The following is an 18,638-nucleotide window of genomic DNA, read 5'->3' as shown; positions in this document are numbered from 1 at the left end:
TATATCTGTACTTGTGAGCCTCCGTATATCTGTACTTGTGAGCCTCCGTATATCTGTACTTGTGAGCCTCCGTATATCTGTACTTGTGAGCCTCCGTATATCAGTACTTGTGAGCCTCCGTATATCAGTACTTGTGAGCCTCCGTATATCAGTACTTGTGAGCCTCCGTATATCAGTACTTGTGAGCCTCCGTATATCAGTACTTGTGAGCCTCCGTATATCAGTACTTGTGAGCCTCCGTATATCAGTACGTGTGAGCCTCCGTATATCAGTACTTGTGAGCCTCCGTATATCAGTACTTGTGAGCCTCCGTATATCAGTACTTGTGAGCCTCCGTATATCAGTACTTGTGAGCCTCCGTATATCAGTACTTGTGAGCCTCCGTATATCAGTACTTGTGAGCCTCCGTATATCAGTACTTGTGAGCCTCCGTATATCAGTACTTGTGAGCCTCCGTATATCAGTACTTGTGAGCCTCCGTATATCAGTACTTGTGAGCCTCCGTATATCAGTACTTGTGAGCCTCCGTATATCAGTACTTGTGAGCCTCCGTATATCAGTACTTGTGAGCCTCCGTATATCTGTACGTGTGAGCCTCCGTATATCAGTACTTGTGAGCCTCCGTATATCAGTACTTGTGAGCCTCCGTATATCTGTACGTGTGAGCCTCCATATATCAGTACGTGTGAGCCTCCATATATCAGTACGTGTGAGCCTCCGTATATCAGTACTTGTGAGCCTCCGTATATCAGTACGTGTGAGCCTCCGTATATCAGTACGTGTGAGCCTCCGTATATCAGTACTTGTGAGCCTCCATATATCAGTACTTGTGAGCCTCCATATATCAGTACGTGTGAGCCTCCATATATCAGTACTTGTGAGCCTCCGTATATCAGTACTTGTGAGCCTCCATATATCAGTACTTGTGAGCCTCCGTATATCAGTACGTGTGAGCCTCCGTATATCTGTACTTGTGAGCCTCCGTATATCAGTACTTGTGAGCCTCCATATATCAGTACTTGTGAGCCTCCGTATATCAGTACGTGTGAGCCTCCGTATATCTGTACTTGTGAGCCTCCGTATATCAGTACTTGTGAGCCTCCGTATATCAGTACGTGTGAGCCTCCGTATATCAGTACGTGTGAGCCTCCATATATCAGTACTTGTGAGCCTCCATATATCAGTACTTGTGAGCCTCCGTATATCTGTACGTGTGAGCCTCCATATATCAGTACGTGTGAGCCTCCATATATCAGTACGTGTGAGCCTCCGTATATCAGTACGTGTGAGCCTCCGTATATCAGTACGTGTGAGCCTCCGTATATCAGTACGTGTGAGCCTCCATATATCTGTACGTGTGAGCCTCCGTATATCAGTACTTGTGAGCCTCCATATATCAGTACGTGTGAGCCTCCATATATCAGTACGTGTGAGCCTCCATATATCAGTACTTGTGAGCCTCCGTATATCAGTACGTGTGAGCCTCCATATATCAGTACGTGTGAGCCTCCGTATATCAGTACTTGTGAGCCTCCGTATATCAGTACTTGTGAGCCTCCATATATCAGTACGTGTGAGCCTCCATATATCAGTACTTGTGAGCCTCCGTATATCAGTACTTGTGAGCCTCCATATATCAGTACTTGTGAGCCTCCGTATATCAGTACGTGTGAGCCTCCGTATATCTGTACTTGTGAGCCTCCGTATATCAGTACTTGTGAGCCTCCGTATATCAGTACGTGTGAGCCTCCATATATCAGTACGTGTGAGCCTCCATATATCAGTACTTGTGAGCCTCCATATATCAGTACTTGTGAGCCTCCGTATATCTGTACGTGTGAGCCTCCGTATATCTGTACGTGTGAGCCTCCGTATATCAGTACGTGTGAGCCTCCATATATCAGTACGTGTGAGCCTCCATATATCAGTACTTGTGAGCCTCCGTATATCTGTACGTGTGAGCCTCCGTATATCAGTACTTGTGAGCCTCCGTATATCAGTACTTGTGAGCCTCCGTATATCTGTACGTGTGAGCCTCCATATATCAGTACGTGTGAGCCTCCATATATCAGTACGTGTGAGCCTCCGTATATCAGTACTTGTGAGCCTCCGTATATCAGTACGTGTGAGCCTCCGTATATCAGTACGTGTGAGCCTCCGTATATCAGTACTTGTGAGCCTCCATATATCAGTACTTGTGAGCCTCCATATATCAGTACGTGTGAGCCTCCATATATCAGTACTTGTGAGCCTCCGTATATCAGTACTTGTGAGCCTCCATATATCAGTACTTGTGAGCCTCCGTATATCAGTACGTGTGAGCCTCCGTATATCTGTACTTGTGAGCCTCCGTATATCAGTACTTGTGAGCCTCCGTATATCAGTACGTGTGAGCCTCCGTATATCAGTACGTGTGAGCCTCCATATATCAGTACTTGTGAGCCTCCATATATCAGTACTTGTGAGCCTCCGTATATCTGTACGTGTGAGCCTCCATATATCAGTACGTGTGAGCCTCCATATATCAGTACGTGTGAGCCTCCGTATATCAGTACGTGTGAGCCTCCGTATATCAGTACGTGTGAGCCTCCGTATATCAGTACGTGTGAGCCTCCATATATCTGTACGTGTGAGCCTCCGTATATCAGTACTTGTGAGCCTCCATATATCAGTACGTGTGAGCCTCCATATATCAGTACGTGTGAGCCTCCATATATCAGTACTTGTGAGCCTCCGTATATCAGTACGTGTGAGCCTCCATATATCAGTACGTGTGAGCCTCCGTATATCAGTACTTGTGAGCCTCCGTATATCAGTACTTGTGAGCCTCCATATATCAGTACGTGTGAGCCTCCATATATCAGTACTTGTGAGCCTCCGTATATCAGTACTTGTGAGCCTCCATATATCAGTACTTGTGAGCCTCCGTATATCAGTACGTGTGAGCCTCCGTATATCTGTACTTGTGAGCCTCCGTATATCAGTACTTGTGAGCCTCCGTATATCAGTACGTGTGAGCCTCCATATATCAGTACGTGTGAGCCTCCATATATCAGTACTTGTGAGCCTCCATATATCAGTACTTGTGAGCCTCCGTATATCTGTACGTGTGAGCCTCCGTATATCTGTACGTGTGAGCCTCCGTATATCAGTACGTGTGAGCCTCCATATATCAGTACGTGTGAGCCTCCATATATCAGTACTTGTGAGCCTCCGTATATCAGTACGTGTGAGCCTCCATATATCAGTACTTGTGAGCCTCCATATATCAGTACTTGTGAGCCTCCATATATCAGTACTTGTGAGCCTCCGTATATCAGTACGTGTGAGCCTCCGTATATCAGTACTTGTGAGCCTCCGTATATCAGTACGTGTGAGCCTCCATATATCAGTACGTGTGAGCCTCCATATATCTGTACGTGTGAGCCTCCGTATATCAGTACGTGTGAGCCTCCGTATATCAGTACGTGTGAGCCTCCGTATATCAGTACTTGTGAGCCTCCATATATCAGTACTTGTGAGCCTCCGTATATCTGTACGTGTGAGCCTCCATATATCAGTACGTGTGAGCCTCCATATATCAGTACGTGTGAGCCTCCATATATCAGTACTTGTGAGCCTCCGTATATCAGTACGTGTGAGCCTCCATATATCAGTACTTGTGAGCCTCCATATATCAGTACTTGTGAGCCTCCATATATCAGTACTTGTGAGCCTCCGTATATCAGTACGTGTGAGCCTCCGTATATCTGTACTTGTGAGCCTCCGTATATCAGTACTTGTGAGCCTCCGTATATCAGTACGTGTGAGCCTCCATATATCAGTACGTGTGAGCCTCCATATATCTGTACGTGTGAGCCTCCATATATCAGTACGTGTGAGCCTCCGTATATCAGTACGTGTGAGCCTCCGTATATCAGTACGTGTGAGCCTCCGTATATCAGTACGTGTGAGCCTCCGTATATCAGTACGTGTGAGCCTCCGTATATCTGTACGTGTGAGCCTCCATATATCAGTACGTGTGAGCCTCCGTATATCAGTACGTGTGAGCCTCCGTATATCAGTACGTGTGAGCCTCCGTATATCAGTACTTGTGAGCCTCCGTATATCAGTACTTGTGAGCCTCCGTATATCAGTACTTGTGAGCCTCCGTATATCAGTACTTGTGAGCCTCCGTATATCAGTACTTGTGAGCCTCCGTATATCAGTACTTGTGAGCCTCCGTATATCAGTACTTGTGAGCCTCCGTATATCAGTACTTGTGAGCCTCCGTATATCAGTACTTGTGAGCCTCCGTATATCAGTACTTGTGAGCCTCCGTATATCAGTACTTGTGTGCCTCCGTATATCAGTACTTGTGAGCCTCCATATATCAGTACTTGTGTGCCTCCATATATCAGTACTTGTGTGCCTCCATATATCAGTACTTGTGAGCCTCCATATATCAGTACTTGTGTGCCTCCGTATATCAGTACTTGTGAGCCTCCGTATATCAGTACTTGTGAGCTTCCGTATATCAGTACTTGTGAGCCTCCGTATATCTGTACGTGTGAGCCTCCGTATATCTGTACTTGTGAGCCTCCGTATATCTGTACGTGTGAGCCTCCGTATATCAGTACTTGTGTGCCTCCGTATATCAGTACTTGTGAGCCTCCATATATCAGTACTTGTGAGCCTCCATATATCAGTACGTGTGAGCCTCCGTATATCAGTACTTGTGAGCCTCCATATATCAGTACTTGTGAGCCTCCGTATATCAGTACTTGTGAGCCTCCGTATATCAGTACTTGTGAGCCTCCGTATATCAGTACTTGTGAGCCTCCGTATATCAGTACTTGTGAGCCTCCGTATATCAGTACTTGTGAGCCTCCGTATATCTGTACGTGTGAGCCTCCGTATATCAGTACTTGTGAGCCTCCGTATATCAGTACTTGTGAGCCTCCGTATATCAGTACTTGTGAGCCTCCGTATATCAGTACTTGTGAGCCTCCGTATATCAGTACTTGTGAGCCTCCGTATATCTGTACGTGTGAGCCTCCGTATATCTGTACGTGTGAGCCTCCATATATCAGTACTTGTGAGCCTCCGTATATCAGTACGTGTGAGCCTCCGTATATCAGTACTTGTGAGCCTCCATATATCTGTACGTGTGAGCCTCCATATATCAGTACTTGTGAGCCTCCATATATCAGTACTTGTGAGCCTCCATATATCAGTACTTGTGAGCCTCCGTATATCTGTACTTGTGAGCCTCCATATATCAGTACTTGTGAGCCTCCATATATCAGTACTTGTGAGCCTCCATATATCAGTACGTGTGAGCCTCCGTATATCAGTACGTGTGAGCCTCCGTATATCAGTACTTGTGAGCCTCCGTATATCAGTACTTGTGAGCCTCCGTATATCAGTACGTGTGAGCCTCCGTATATCAGTACTTGTGAGCCTCCATATATCAGTACGTGTGAGCCTCCGTATATCAGTACTTGTGAGCCTCCGTATATCAGTACTTGTGAGCCTCCGTATATCAGTACTTGTGAGCCTCCGTATATCAGTACGTGTGAGCCTCCGTATATCAGTACTTGTGAGCCTCCGTATATCAGTACGTGTGAGCCTCCGTATATCAGTACTTGTGAGCCTCCGTATATCAGTACTTGTGAGCCTCCGTATATCAGTACTTGTGAGCCTCCGTATATCAGTACGTGTGAGCCTCCGTATATCAGTACTTGTGAGCCTCCGTATATCAGTACGTGTGAGCCTCCGTATATCAGTACTTGTGAGCCTCCGTATATCAGTACTTGTGAGCCTCCGTATATCAGTACGTGTGAGCCTCCGTATATCAGTACGTGTGAGCCTCCGTATATCAGTACGTGTGAGCCTCCGTATATCAGTACGTGTGAGCCTCCGTATATCAGTACGTGTGAGCCTCCGTATATCAGTACTTGTGAGCCTCCGTATATCAGTACTTGTGAGCCTCCGTATATCAGTACGTGTGAGCCTCCGTATATCAGTACGTGTGAGCCTCCGTATATCAGTACGTGTGAGCCTCCGTATATCAGTACGTGTGAGCCTCCATATATCAGTACGTGTGAGCCTCCGTATATCAGTACGTGTGAGCCTCCGTATATCAGTACTTGTGAGCCTCCATATATCAGTACTTGTGAGCCTCTGTATATCAGTACTTGTGAGCCTCCGTATATCAGTACGTGTGAGCCTCCGTATATCAGTACGTGTGAGTCTCTGTAAGGAGAATAAGATTTATCCTGGCTCTGATGGCCTAGGCACATAAGGCACGTAATGAGTTAATGTTTGTCTCTTAGTAAAAATGCCTATTATTGCTGTAATCATGCTTACATAGTCTGAAAATCTCCAGTATACTGTATTGTGAGCTTCACACAGTTCACTTCCCCTTTCCTCTCTGCTCCTGCTTCAGCACAGTTAAATCCTCTTTCAATCACCTCGGAAGATACTGCCTCTTTCTAAGTCAGATTGTGGCCCTCAAAGAGGTAAATGTTTAGTGAGTGCATTGCTTCCCCCCCCCCCGGCCCCCCTCTGAGATAATGGTATATAAAGTGATAACCAGCGGTGCATAACTATTCATCTCTCTTTTTCCATTTTCCATTTAATTTCTAAAGTTTGAATTTAACGAGCTCCAGGGGATGTTCCTACACAATTAGTGCCGTAAAATCTATTTTAAATCACCAAGCGTACAAAAGTTCTGACATTTTATTTCAGTGGAAATGTAAGAATTAAACATGATCCGTGGAGACCTGCAGTGGGTCTAAGGCCTGTATTATAGTAAGCGCGTGCGCGCTCGCACATCAATGACAAATACCTATCTCCCTATGACAGTGTATCTAGTGCAGATGCGCGCGCACACGGCAGAGAGTTGGCGCGGCAGCTTTGTGGAAAGACAAAGACATTTGTCTTTACGAGCCGCTGCCGAGCCACATGACACTGTGAGCCAATCACAGTGAGGCAGGAAAAAAAACTACCCTTGTGACATCATGGCCACACCTCCTAGTCGCGCTTCATCGTTTGGCCTATATACAACAAACACTTGCGCAACATCACGCATGCGCGTAACGTCACGCATGCGCGCAAGCGCTTACTATTATTCCAGATTGACAATACCTAAACTGCGTTTTTGATGCAGAATCTGCCTAACATGATGATATGTGGTCAGTTGATTGACTAGTCGCTATAATCTGTAACACAGGGGTGGCCAACTCCAGTCCTGAAAGGTCACCAACAGGCTAGGTATTAGGGATATCGCTGCTTAATCAGTGGCTCAATCAATGACAGAGCCACATGTGCAGAAGCAGGGATATCCTTAAAACCTGATGTATTGGTGGCCCTTGAGGACTGGAGTTAGCCACCCATGCTGTAACAGGATAATGGTTTAATTTGGATGGTTTACGTATTACCTTAGCCCTGCTGCTAATAAACCATGGGCCAGATTCACAAAGGTCCCTTAAGAGCTCTATCACTCTCTCGCTCTCTCTCTCTCTGTCCTCTCCAACCCATATTTTAGGGTTTGGATGGGAGTAGCCAGGGCCGGCTTGATGGCGGTTCCATCGATGCCACATAACCGAGCCACGCGATTAAAGAGGCTCTGCGCTATTCCCCACAACAATTAAACCGATTGCCGGGGGAAGAGCGCGGGGGCCTCTGAAACGGTCTCTTACCTTATCTGGCAGTATCTCCTCCTACAGCGTCCCATTATCATGGCGCAGTAAATTTTTCTACGTTTTTGTAGATTTGATGGACTGAATAAAATACCACTATTTCAACTGAATTGGAGTGCTCATGGACAACCATCCTTCCGCTAATTATCTTTGTGGATGTGTTAATCCAGGGGTGCGCAAACTGGGGGGTGCGTGACACTTACAGAGGCCCCTCGCTCTTCCCCACAACATTTAAATAAAATGCCGGGGGGAGCATGCAAGGCCTCTGTATGCCTCTTACCTGTTCTCCGGCGGCTTCTGGCGACGCATCGCCATGATGCCGCAGGGTTAAATGGCAACGCGACATGACGTCAAATGACGCTGCCGATGCCGGAAAAAAGAATAGAGGGGGGGGGAGGGCGAGAGCAAGGGGGGAGAGCAGGCAGGGGGGCGCAAACTTCACCCCTGTGTTAACCTCCGGGGAAATAACATCTATTACTGATTTCGATAACGAGCCCTCAATTAAACAGACCTATATGGATCTAGCCCCTTGTTATTCAAGTTTCAGACATTCACACGGATATATTAGCAAGAGAAACTCCCCTTTACTGGGTGGACTTTTTGGGAGAAAGAAACAAGGAACACAGAAATCGAACGATGCACCCCATTCAAATAATGTGTGTCATTACCATAGCTGCTCTTGAAATGATCACTGATGCAAACAAGACAAATTACCTTGCGACAGTGTCACTAACACAGACCTTTTTCAAATGCTCTCATAGCCTTTTTAAAATATCACTTTCCTTTACCCACTTAAGGCAAATTTAAATGCAGAACGCTTGGTATACAACATTCCTGTTATCTTAAACGTGGAGCACAAGACAGACAATCCCAATCTCATTTTTATTTCCCCCAGTTGCCGTGAGCCAATAAACTGCTACACTTTGGGGAGTGATACTAAGAATTTGTCTTGAAAATTACTTTTTTTTTCTTCTTTCCTGTGAACAGATGACACCAAATGAACATGGCCTGTGAAGGGTAAGAAGGGGAGTGTTACAGGGAAGAGACGAAAACGTATCAACGAAAGCTATACTGCGTCATTGATAAGATGCGGAAACATCATTCCGTTTCTCCGACAGCTAGTGCTGAAGCAGTGGACCAGTAAGCACACACATTTTTAGATTTCAGTATCATCAGCAAGATGTCTTTGAAACTGTCCAACATATTTCAGCCTGATGGAAATTGAAATTTGAAAAGCTGCAGTTTAGTGTTTGGATATTTTGTTGGTAAACACTTTTATCAATGCGATGACTTTTGCAGCAGCATAAACAAAGCGGACATCATTTCTTGCCCGGGATTCAGTGAATTGCGCATAGCCGGCACATATGCGGTGATGTTTGTGTGTACCAAGCCCATGTCAAGATAGAAAATGAATTAACCATTCCCATCCAAAGAAAGACACTTTGCTTGTAACTGCGGGGTAGATTTGTTATATTCAAAGCCACCATTTAGGTAGTTTCAGTTTGAAAATTCCCACTAATGTCAATAAGGTTACTTGGTTGAAAACAGCCAGGGACCCCGTCGGAGTATGTAGAATTGACCCCTATACTGTATGTATTCCAGTAATTTTCCATGTTGGTAACAGAATGTATGGAAAGTGACTGTTGTAGATGCTTAACCACTGAGATTCATCTCCTGTAAACAGAATGTGAGTGTTTTACTGTATATTACAATAAGGAAGGATTATTATCTGTATCTAATCCAACCTCCACAGCTTGTGGAAAGGGTCATATACATACAACGCAGGCAGAGGGGTCTCTTCTAGTAGCTCCAAAGTCTGACAAACCACTTCTAAAGTGCCCTTTAGAAGCGTGTTGGCACGCTTTGCTAGTCTGTAAGCCCTTCTCGCATTTTCAATCCGCGTCTAAAAGGCTTTTTTAGAAGCGGCTTCACTCCGGTTCTGCCAATCCGCTCGGTGTGTCAAAAAAGCCTCAAACTCTTATTTTTTCAATAAAACTGCGATTTTGGTGGGTCTGGTATGCAAACCGCTTCTAAGAACCAGGGGGTCTCAAGAAACTTTTCACAAGAAAATCTTAATATTCTGAACTTTTACTAATTCATTTAAAAAAAACAAAACACTTTTTTGCCGGCGCTACCGGGGTCCAGCGGACGCTCTCGGTGTCTTGCTCAGCGTGCGCATTCACAAATGACGTCGTGGCGGGACATTATCAAGATGGCCGCAGAGAAATACTGGAGGAGAAATGGGAAGCAGCGAGATGCCCTGCGGCGAAATGTGAAGCGACGACGTGTCCCAGCGGTGAGTTTCGGTGGCGACATGGTGGCAGCAGAAGCACCAGCGGCGGTTTTGGATGCGGTCAAACATCGCATTCCGGAGAATAGGCCCCTATACAGGGCCGGCTGGGATATTTGCTCGGCGCAGGGTCATGTGCTCTTACCTTCTCCGGCGGCATCTCCTCCTGCAGGGTCTCGTCATCATGGTGCGGCAATGTCAAATGGTGTCGCGTTGCCATGACAACATGTCACACTGCATGCCACCGCGATGTCACATTGTCATGGCAACGCAACGCCTTTTGACATTGTGGCACCATGATGACGGGACCCTGCAGGAGGAGATGCCCCTGGAGAAGGTAAGACAGTTACAGAGGCCCCATGCTCTCCCTCGGCAATGTTTCACTGTTGTGTGGAAGAGCGCGGGTCCTCTCTAACCGCGGGGCTTTGTGCACCGATGGCACCACCATCATGCCGGCCCTGACCTATGTATCCAATGTTGAAAAAAGATATTTTGCAGCTAGGAAGATGCTGATAGAAACATATACAGGCGAGCCCCGCATTAACGTACACAATCGGTCCAGAGCACGTATGTGAAGCGAAAATGTACTTAAAGTGCAGCACTACCTTTTTTCTACTTATCGATGCTTCGGTACAGGTAGGGAGCTGGTATTGCTGTTCAGGACGTGCTGACAGGCGCATGCGCGAGCTGGCGTTTGCCTATTGGGCGAGGGGAATCAGCGCGTCACTACTACGGCGGTCTGTAGGGCAGAATAGGTGCCCGTACTCGCGAGTACCAATGGGTCTGTCGTGCGCATCAGTGTAGTTAACCAGGTCTGGATGCTTCAGACACTGGAGCTGTACGAGGGAGTTATGCCGGGCCACAGAAGTAACCGGTGCAGGGAGAGGGGTATGTTACTTCACCTGCTGTCCTCCGGTTTGGGGCCCACTCTCCTCGTTAGCTCCTGCGTGCCGCCGTCGAAAGGTATCAGGAAACTGGAAAGGAAACGGCGCTACTGCGCATGTCCGAAAAAACGCTCCCAGGATAATCTTCAAAAAACTTTATTGAACACACACGGGGCTACACCAGCATCTCCCCCTCTACGCGTTTCACCCTTTCACAGAGGGCTTCGTCTCGGAGTGAGGAGAGGTGGTGACAGCCTCTTAAATAGCCTAAAAGCCCGCGAAAGCGGATTAAAAGATTTTAACCACTTCAGTCCTATACAGTTTTTTACACGAGTCTCGTTACAAATAAATCTTCATATATGCATAGTTCCCTTAAGACATCTCTAGGTATATTACATACCAACCCAGGGGATATTCAGATAATAAACATGCATAAAGATAAGACTGTTTGACTGCATACTGAAGGTGTATAAATGCACTTAAAATGCTAGAAACAACACTGCAAGGAAAAGACAAAACAAGTAATTATATACATTCCTCCTACATTGAACCAAACTGATGTAAATCCATTACTTTAAACATATAAGGATTTCATAATCTCATAAGCCATAGTTATTCAACCCTATGCTATTTGGTCACGGAGTGCTGGGAATGGTTTGTAAGCAAGCAAGGAATGGGGGGGATGGGGGGGAGGGGGAAAGGGGAGAGGGGGGGAGGGAAAGGGATATGTGGAGGGGGGGGGGGGAGGGGAAAGCGGGGTGTGGGGAGGGAAGGGTGTAGGGAAAGGAAGGGGGGGGAGGGGGGGGCGGGAAACCAGACAGACATAGAAGACAAAGCGAAGGATAACAGTAGATTCACAGTTCACATGATTTCATAATTAAATACATGTACATACATGTCTATGGGCATGCAAATCTCAGGTCAAAGTTCATTAAGTAATTCTAAAGGAAACATCGCAGATCCCAATCCACATTAAGTCCGTTGGGTTGTAGTGTATTTAATGTATGTATCCGGTGTGCCTCTCGTTGATGTAAGAGCTTCTTCCTATCCCCTCCCCGTGGGGGGATGGCTATGTGTTCAATTGCACAGCAATGGAAATTATCTACTGTACCCAACGGACAGTTATTAAAGTGAATTGGTACCGGATGTGTCATGTCTTTGTTTTTTATTAACCTAAGATGTTCTAGAATGCGGACTTTGAGGGCTCTACTCGTTAGGCCCACATATTGCTTTTTACATCCGCATTGTAACAGGTAAACCACAAAGTTAGTTTGACATGACATGAACGATTTAATTTGATATTTGTGTCTATCCTCTTTGTTGGAGAAATGTGTAGTTTTAATCATTCTGGGGCAAATTTTGCAATGTCCACATTTGTAAGATCCAATCAGTCTTGGAAAAAAGGAACGTTTGGTTTTGCTATCATTAGTTGTTTTCAACATAGTGCCAAAGAGATACCTGTCATGAACACAGAAGCGCCATTCTTTATCACTAACTTTAGCGAACAAGCGAACTCTATCAAAGCCATTGTACGCAAACATTGGGCCACACTGTCCCTAGATCCATTATTGAGTAAAATGGTATGTGTAGGACCAAAGATAGTGTTTCGTAGAGCCCCTACATTAGGGAACATGCTGGCACCCAGTATGTTGAAAACAACTAATGATAGCAAAACCAAACGTTCCTTTTTTCCAAGACTGATTGGATCTTACAAATGTGGACATTGCAAAATTTGCCCCAGAATGATTAAAACTACACATTTCTCCAACAAAGAGGATAGGAAGAAGCTCTTACATCAACGAGAGGCACACTGGATACATACATTAAATACACTACAACCCAACGGACTTAATGTGGATTGGGATCTGCGATGTTTCCTTTAGAATTACTTAATGAACTTTGACCTGAGATTTGCATGCCCATAGACATGTATGTACATGTATTTAATTATGAAATCATGTGAACTGTGAATCTACTGTTATCCTTCGCTTTGTCTTCTATGTCTGTCTGGTTTCCCGCCCCCCCCCCCCCCTCCCCCCCCCTTCCTTTCCCTACACCCTTCCCTCCCCACACCCCGCTTTCCCCTCCCCCCCCCCCCTCCACATATCCCTTTCCCTCCCCCCCCCTCCCCTTTCCCCCTCCCCCCCATCCCCCCCATTCCTTGCTTGCTTACAAACCATTCCCAGCACTCCGTGACCAAATAGCATAGGGTTGAATAACTATGGCTTATGAGATTATGAAATCCTTATATGTTTAAAGTAATGGATTTACATCAGTTTGGTTCAATGTAGGAGGAATGTATATAATGACTTGTTTTGTCTTTTCCTTGCAGTGTTGTTTCTAGCATTTTAAGTGCATTTATACACCTTCAGTATGCAGTCAAACAGTCTTATCTTTATGCATGTTTATTATCTGAATATCCCCTGGGTTGGTATGTAATATACCTAGAGATGTCTTAAGGGAACTATGCATATATGAAGATTTATTTGTAACGAGACTCGTGTAAAAAACTGTATAGGACTGAAGTGGTTAAAATCTTTTAATCCGCTTTCGCGGGCTTTTAGGCTATTTAAGAGGCTGTCACCACCTCTCCTCACTCCGAGACGAAGCCCTCTGTGAAAGGGTGAAACGCGTAGAGGGGGAGATGCTGGTGTAGCCCCGTGTGTGTTCAATAAAGTTTTTTGAAGATTATCCTGGGAGCGTTTTTTCGGACATGCGCAGTAGCGCCGTTTCCTTTCCAGTTGCCCGTACTCGCGAAGCGAGCGTACGGACACAGGGGTATGGGGCTATTGAAAATATGTCCTTACTCGCGAGTGTACTTAAAGTGAGTGTCCTTAAACCGGGGTATGCCTGTAATGTACAAATTGATGGCCCACACAGTCTGCCCACTCTCCTATCTGCTGCCAAACCTCAGTCCCAATTGGTTTCTTTCATATGGAGGAAAGCCTTATGCCTAAGTATTTTTGCATTCCCTTATTGTGTAAGCCGCTACCACCTGTGAATAAATACTTCCTCACATTCCCCCTGAGCCTCCCACACTCCTGTTTCAGAGCACGACCTCATGTTCTAGCTCTTCCTTTTCTCTGAAATAATTATAACATTTAGTTATATTGGGTCTTTCAGTGTCCATGTTTGTCACCTCAGCATGCGTCAGTGAGCAGCTTTATTTCACCGAGGGGATGGAGAAGTAATAGGAGAGGTGGTGGATATGGTATAATAATAAGGATGTATCAAATTAGATTGTCATTTCTACAGGACGGGGACTTTTGAACGAATATATATGTACAGCATACACCACACAATGTTATTATTTACTTAATTGTACTGTTTCTCTGTGTCAATTCAATCTGTCAAGAAGCCGGAGGTGACAATAAAGAATCTGCCTAAGATATTTGCATCACATAAAAGGAACACAATACCTTGCACATGGACACTACAGACAGGAGGAGGGGTGATGGGGCCGGGGGGGGGGGGGGGGGGGGGCGAGATCGAGGACAGCGCTGTGCAGCAAATGAAAGGATTGTAATGGTCATTATCATTGGTGGCCGTTAATATATAAAGAAAAAATATTAATAGTGTAGCACCCTTGCTAAATTTACCCCAGTGAGTTGTGGTCCCTAAGGCAGTGTAGGGGTTAATTTCCCCTAGGCCTTAGTATGTTACACAGTTGTGTATTATATGTTGTAAGTTAAAGGTTAGTGTCTTGCACTGCTTTAGTTCTGGAGGATGCCAGAAGGTCACCTGGTATGGTGTGACCTTATTGTAATATTTGGCCTATCCTTTCATCTGCCCAGTAACAGGGTGGGGTAGTATATCCAACCAAGGTTATATAAGTTAAGCTGGCCAATATTTTATTCAGACAGCAAGGAACCCCAAGAACATCAGGAGTTTCCAGGAGGTACAAGAGGAGGGGGTCTACAGGCAAACCTAGGGTAATGTCACCTACGCCACCCGTGTGAGCATGCAACTTGCTTATGGGATAAGGGTTAATACTCACGCTCGCAAGTGGTCCCACTTTTCACCTCCACAAAGGTCACTCAAATGGACAATATCTCCTCTATAGGACAAGGGTTAATACACAACTCGCAAGCTGCCCCACTCTTCGCCTTCGCAAAGGTCCCTAAAATGAGTTAACATCTCCCTTAAATTTGTCCCAATATACCACCTGTCACGAACAGCACACAAGTGGGCACGTGACTTAGATATGCAACCAGGGTTAATACACACGACTACTCTAGTCAAATCACCTTTTGCCTGTGCAAGGTACCCCCGATGAGTTAATATTAACCCCTTACTCAATTGCAATCATATCTATACACTGGCACCACCCAGAAAATGCAGATAAGATGTAAAATTAATATTTGCTAGGGCTCCAAGTCCCTGTTTATTATAGGAAAAACTTTGCACTTTAACACACAAAAAATCCGTTGCAGCCAAATGTGTCCAAAAACGTAAATACTCTCTCCAAAGCGTGCACCAGTTCATTCAGAGCCCAAAGCATTACTTATTAAATGTTTTAATATATATCAAAATACAGTACTTAGGTTACAGAAAAAAAGTATTACAAGAAACATACAATTACAATAATTGCAGAACAGTTTCTCAAAATAAAAAGGATAATCATAGACAGAAAATCCTATACATTACCAAATGCCATAGATTTCCCCCAGAAAGGCCACTGGTTCAGGAACAGGAGGTAGCACGTGTTTAGTCCAAATACACCTGTGTTGGAATCTGATTTTTCATAAAACCTTGCTCTATTATGTAGTATTTTTTCCCATTCAAACATCATAAACCCAGCACCTGTCGTAAATCGGCGGGAGATTGACAGTTTTATGAGAGAGGGAAAAAAACTCTTCTACCAAATGACTTTAAGCGTTGAAATACCTTGAGCCAGGGTCCTGTTTATGTTAGTGTTGTGTGGGGAGAACCATGATTTACTTAAATCTCTAGAGACTTTAACAGTCCTACAACCAGGCCTGGCCAAGGGGCAAGAAGGCCATAAAACATTTCTTTGTATTTTTTAAATCAAACTGTACCCACATTAACCCCCGAAGCACCAGATTGATCAAAATACCCAATATCTCATGATACTATCATGACAGGTAACATCACTTTATTGTTTTCTATGTTAGGGCAAGTTTTCCCAGCTTAGGGCCCTATAGACTCCGCACTGAGGAAACTCTACCACAGTAAGGAAAAGATTCCTATCACAGGGCTTACAAGAGGACCTCGGTCTATAAACCTCATGGTGGAGGTCACCGGTGTGGAGGGGGTCTATTGTCATCTGAAAACCAGTCCTGTTGCTCTGAGTTATTTGTTTCAATAAACAGTAATAAGTTCCTTGCGCCCTATTCTTTTTGTTCAATCTCCTCGCAAAGAGCCAGCACGGATCCACCAGCATCCCTGAGAAGAACAAGGTAACTGCACAGCACCCATACACCTTTAGGCCGTGATAATACACAAAAACACGCTCGGCGATGCGTGTAGCGGCGCCAAAACAAGGTAGCTTACATCCAATGAAGAAAGCAAACTTATCAACAGTGGCGCTCTAAAAATATCATGTATAACACAACTTGCTATAAACAGAATCTTACTATAAGCAAAAACAAAATTGAGGAGGTGATACTAATACAAGCACATGATGGATGCCGCTGTAACCCAGTGTGGGATTGTTCTCTCAATCCCGTGAAGAGTGAAGAGGTGTAGGTCATCGGGAAGCGCAAACCATGTAAAACAGAAAAAATACTCTGATGGAATAATAGAAAAACAGAAAAAATATACATCTAAACATTTATCACATTTATTGCACCACCAGAGTATTTTTTCTGTTTTACATGGTTTGCGCTTCCCGATGACCTACACCACTTCAGCTTACATCCAATGCATGTGATTAAAACGCAAGAGACGGTCGCAGCGCGCCATACTGCAAAGCGTACGGCTGGGGAAGAGACTGAGAAATGTGTGTTTTCCTTGCAACAGCCGTGTCACTTGAACGGTTCAGCCAATGAGGGCAAACCGCTCCCAGCCACGCCTCCGCCACGCCTCCTCTCCTCTCCCCCAGTATAATCAAGATGCTGCTCGGCGGCAGCGCTGGGTGATGTCACAGAATAGCGCCGCCGCCCTGCAGCACTTGCTATAATCAATGCCGAAATCTTGTTTAAAGGGACAGTAAGATACACAATTGGGACTATATATGTTTTATATTTTTATGTACACCCTATTCTTCATGCTGGGAGGTGGGGGGAGGAATAGGGGTGTTACAATAGTATAAGGAATAATACAACATGAAATAAAATCAATAAAATAAGAAACAGAATATCTGTGAATATATCCGCAGCAGAGGGGATCCTGGTTCTCCAATGTAACCATAATCAAACCTATTTTAGCTGTTTCAAAGAGAACCTTCACCAGGTCTCAATAAACTGAAGTATAAATATAAAATTAGATGTTCTTGAGCTGGGAAAGTGTGGATTCTCCTACAGTACCTTAAAAACAAACTTTTCTATTAAGAAATATGTAGAGAATCTCCATTTAAGGACAATCTAAGTTAGTGGAGGGAACATGGAGACATGGAATAAATGGCATTACCTTCAGGAGCCTTGGAGTCAGGGAAGACCTCATTGTGATTCTGCCCAGGTCAAAGTATTTCTGGTCTTCCATCTGCAGATAATTATTCCCCAAATAAACCCATACCCAGTTCTTACCGCCCTAAACCCCCCTGCAATGTTTTACTGCCCTGGGTGTTATATCTGCACCACCTGCTATTAGGAAACTTCACGATTGATTTTGCAAAGTCTCAGGGAAACTTTGGTAACTAAGTAACACGCTGGGACACCGTGGTGTGTGTGTCAGTGCCTGTGCCTCCTCCCTGCAGTGAGACCTGTCAGTGCCTGTGCCTCCTCCCTGCAGTGAGACCTGTCAGTGCCTGTGCCTCCTCCCTGCAGTGAGACCTGTCCTATTGTAATCCCAGCCACTGTCCTGTGTACACTAATACATCAGTGCGGCCTGTATGAAGAGGGGAGGGACACGTGCACCCCCCTATCCCTGATTATATGGCTTATTTCCTACCCTGAAACCCCCCAATGCTGGGAGGGAGGGGGGACAGGAAACAAACGTTGCAGCTGGGGCTGTGCTGTATCACTGGTCAGAGTCGTGACTATGGAGATGGCGTCCCATGTTGCTAGGAGACGGAAGGTTGTAACTTTCCTCTCCAGGAATGGCATTACTTTGCCTGCTGAGGGAGAGGGGGGAGCCCTGCATTACTTTGCCCGCGGGGAGGGGGGAGGGGCGGGTCATGCATTACTATGCTGAGTTGGGGGGTGTGTGACATGCATTACTTTGTCTGTCGGGGGGGGGGGCGGGTCATGCATTACTATGCTGAGTTGGGGGGTGTGTGACATGCATTACTTTGTCTGTCGGGGGTGGGGGGGCGTCCTGCATTACTTTGCGGGGGGGCATGCATTACTTTGCGTGCGGGGGGCATGCATTACTATGCCTGCTGGAGGAGAGGGGGGTGTTCTGCATTACTTTGTGGGGAAGGGGGGGGACATGTTTTACTTTGCCTGCTGGGGGAGGGGGGATAGGGGGGCATGCATTACTTTGCCTGCTGGGGGGGCATACAATACTTTGCCGGGGGGGGGGGGGGGGGTCATGCATTACTTTGCCTGCTGGGGGAGGGGGGATAGGGGGGCATGCATTACTTTGCCTGCTGGGGGTCTCATGGTGAACAAGGACAGCTGAGGTCTGGTCATACGCTGCTCCATCTCTGCATCTGAT

General features: G+C 45.6%; 1 protein-coding gene across 1 annotated transcript in view; it reads right to left on the bottom strand.

Moving 5' to 3' along the window:
• DNAH3 (dynein axonemal heavy chain 3) overlaps positions 1-18,057 on the bottom strand; it is a 180,034-nt gene extending 161,977 nt beyond the window's left edge. The window contains exon 1 of the mRNA XM_075565993.1: positions 17,451-18,057. Coding sequence (XP_075422108.1) covers positions 17,451-17,522 — 72 coding nt within the window. The 5' untranslated portion in view covers positions 17,523-18,057. The remainder of the gene's footprint in view (positions 1-17,450) is intronic.
• Positions 18,058-18,638: the final 581 nt, after the last annotated feature.

The sequence above is a fragment of the Ascaphus truei genome, chromosome 11, assembly GCF_040206685.1.
Source record: "Ascaphus truei isolate aAscTru1 chromosome 11, aAscTru1.hap1, whole genome shotgun sequence".
Classification (NCBI taxonomy): domain Eukaryota; kingdom Metazoa; phylum Chordata; class Amphibia; order Anura; family Ascaphidae; genus Ascaphus; species Ascaphus truei.
This window is presented reverse-complemented; position numbering and strand designations above follow the sequence as displayed.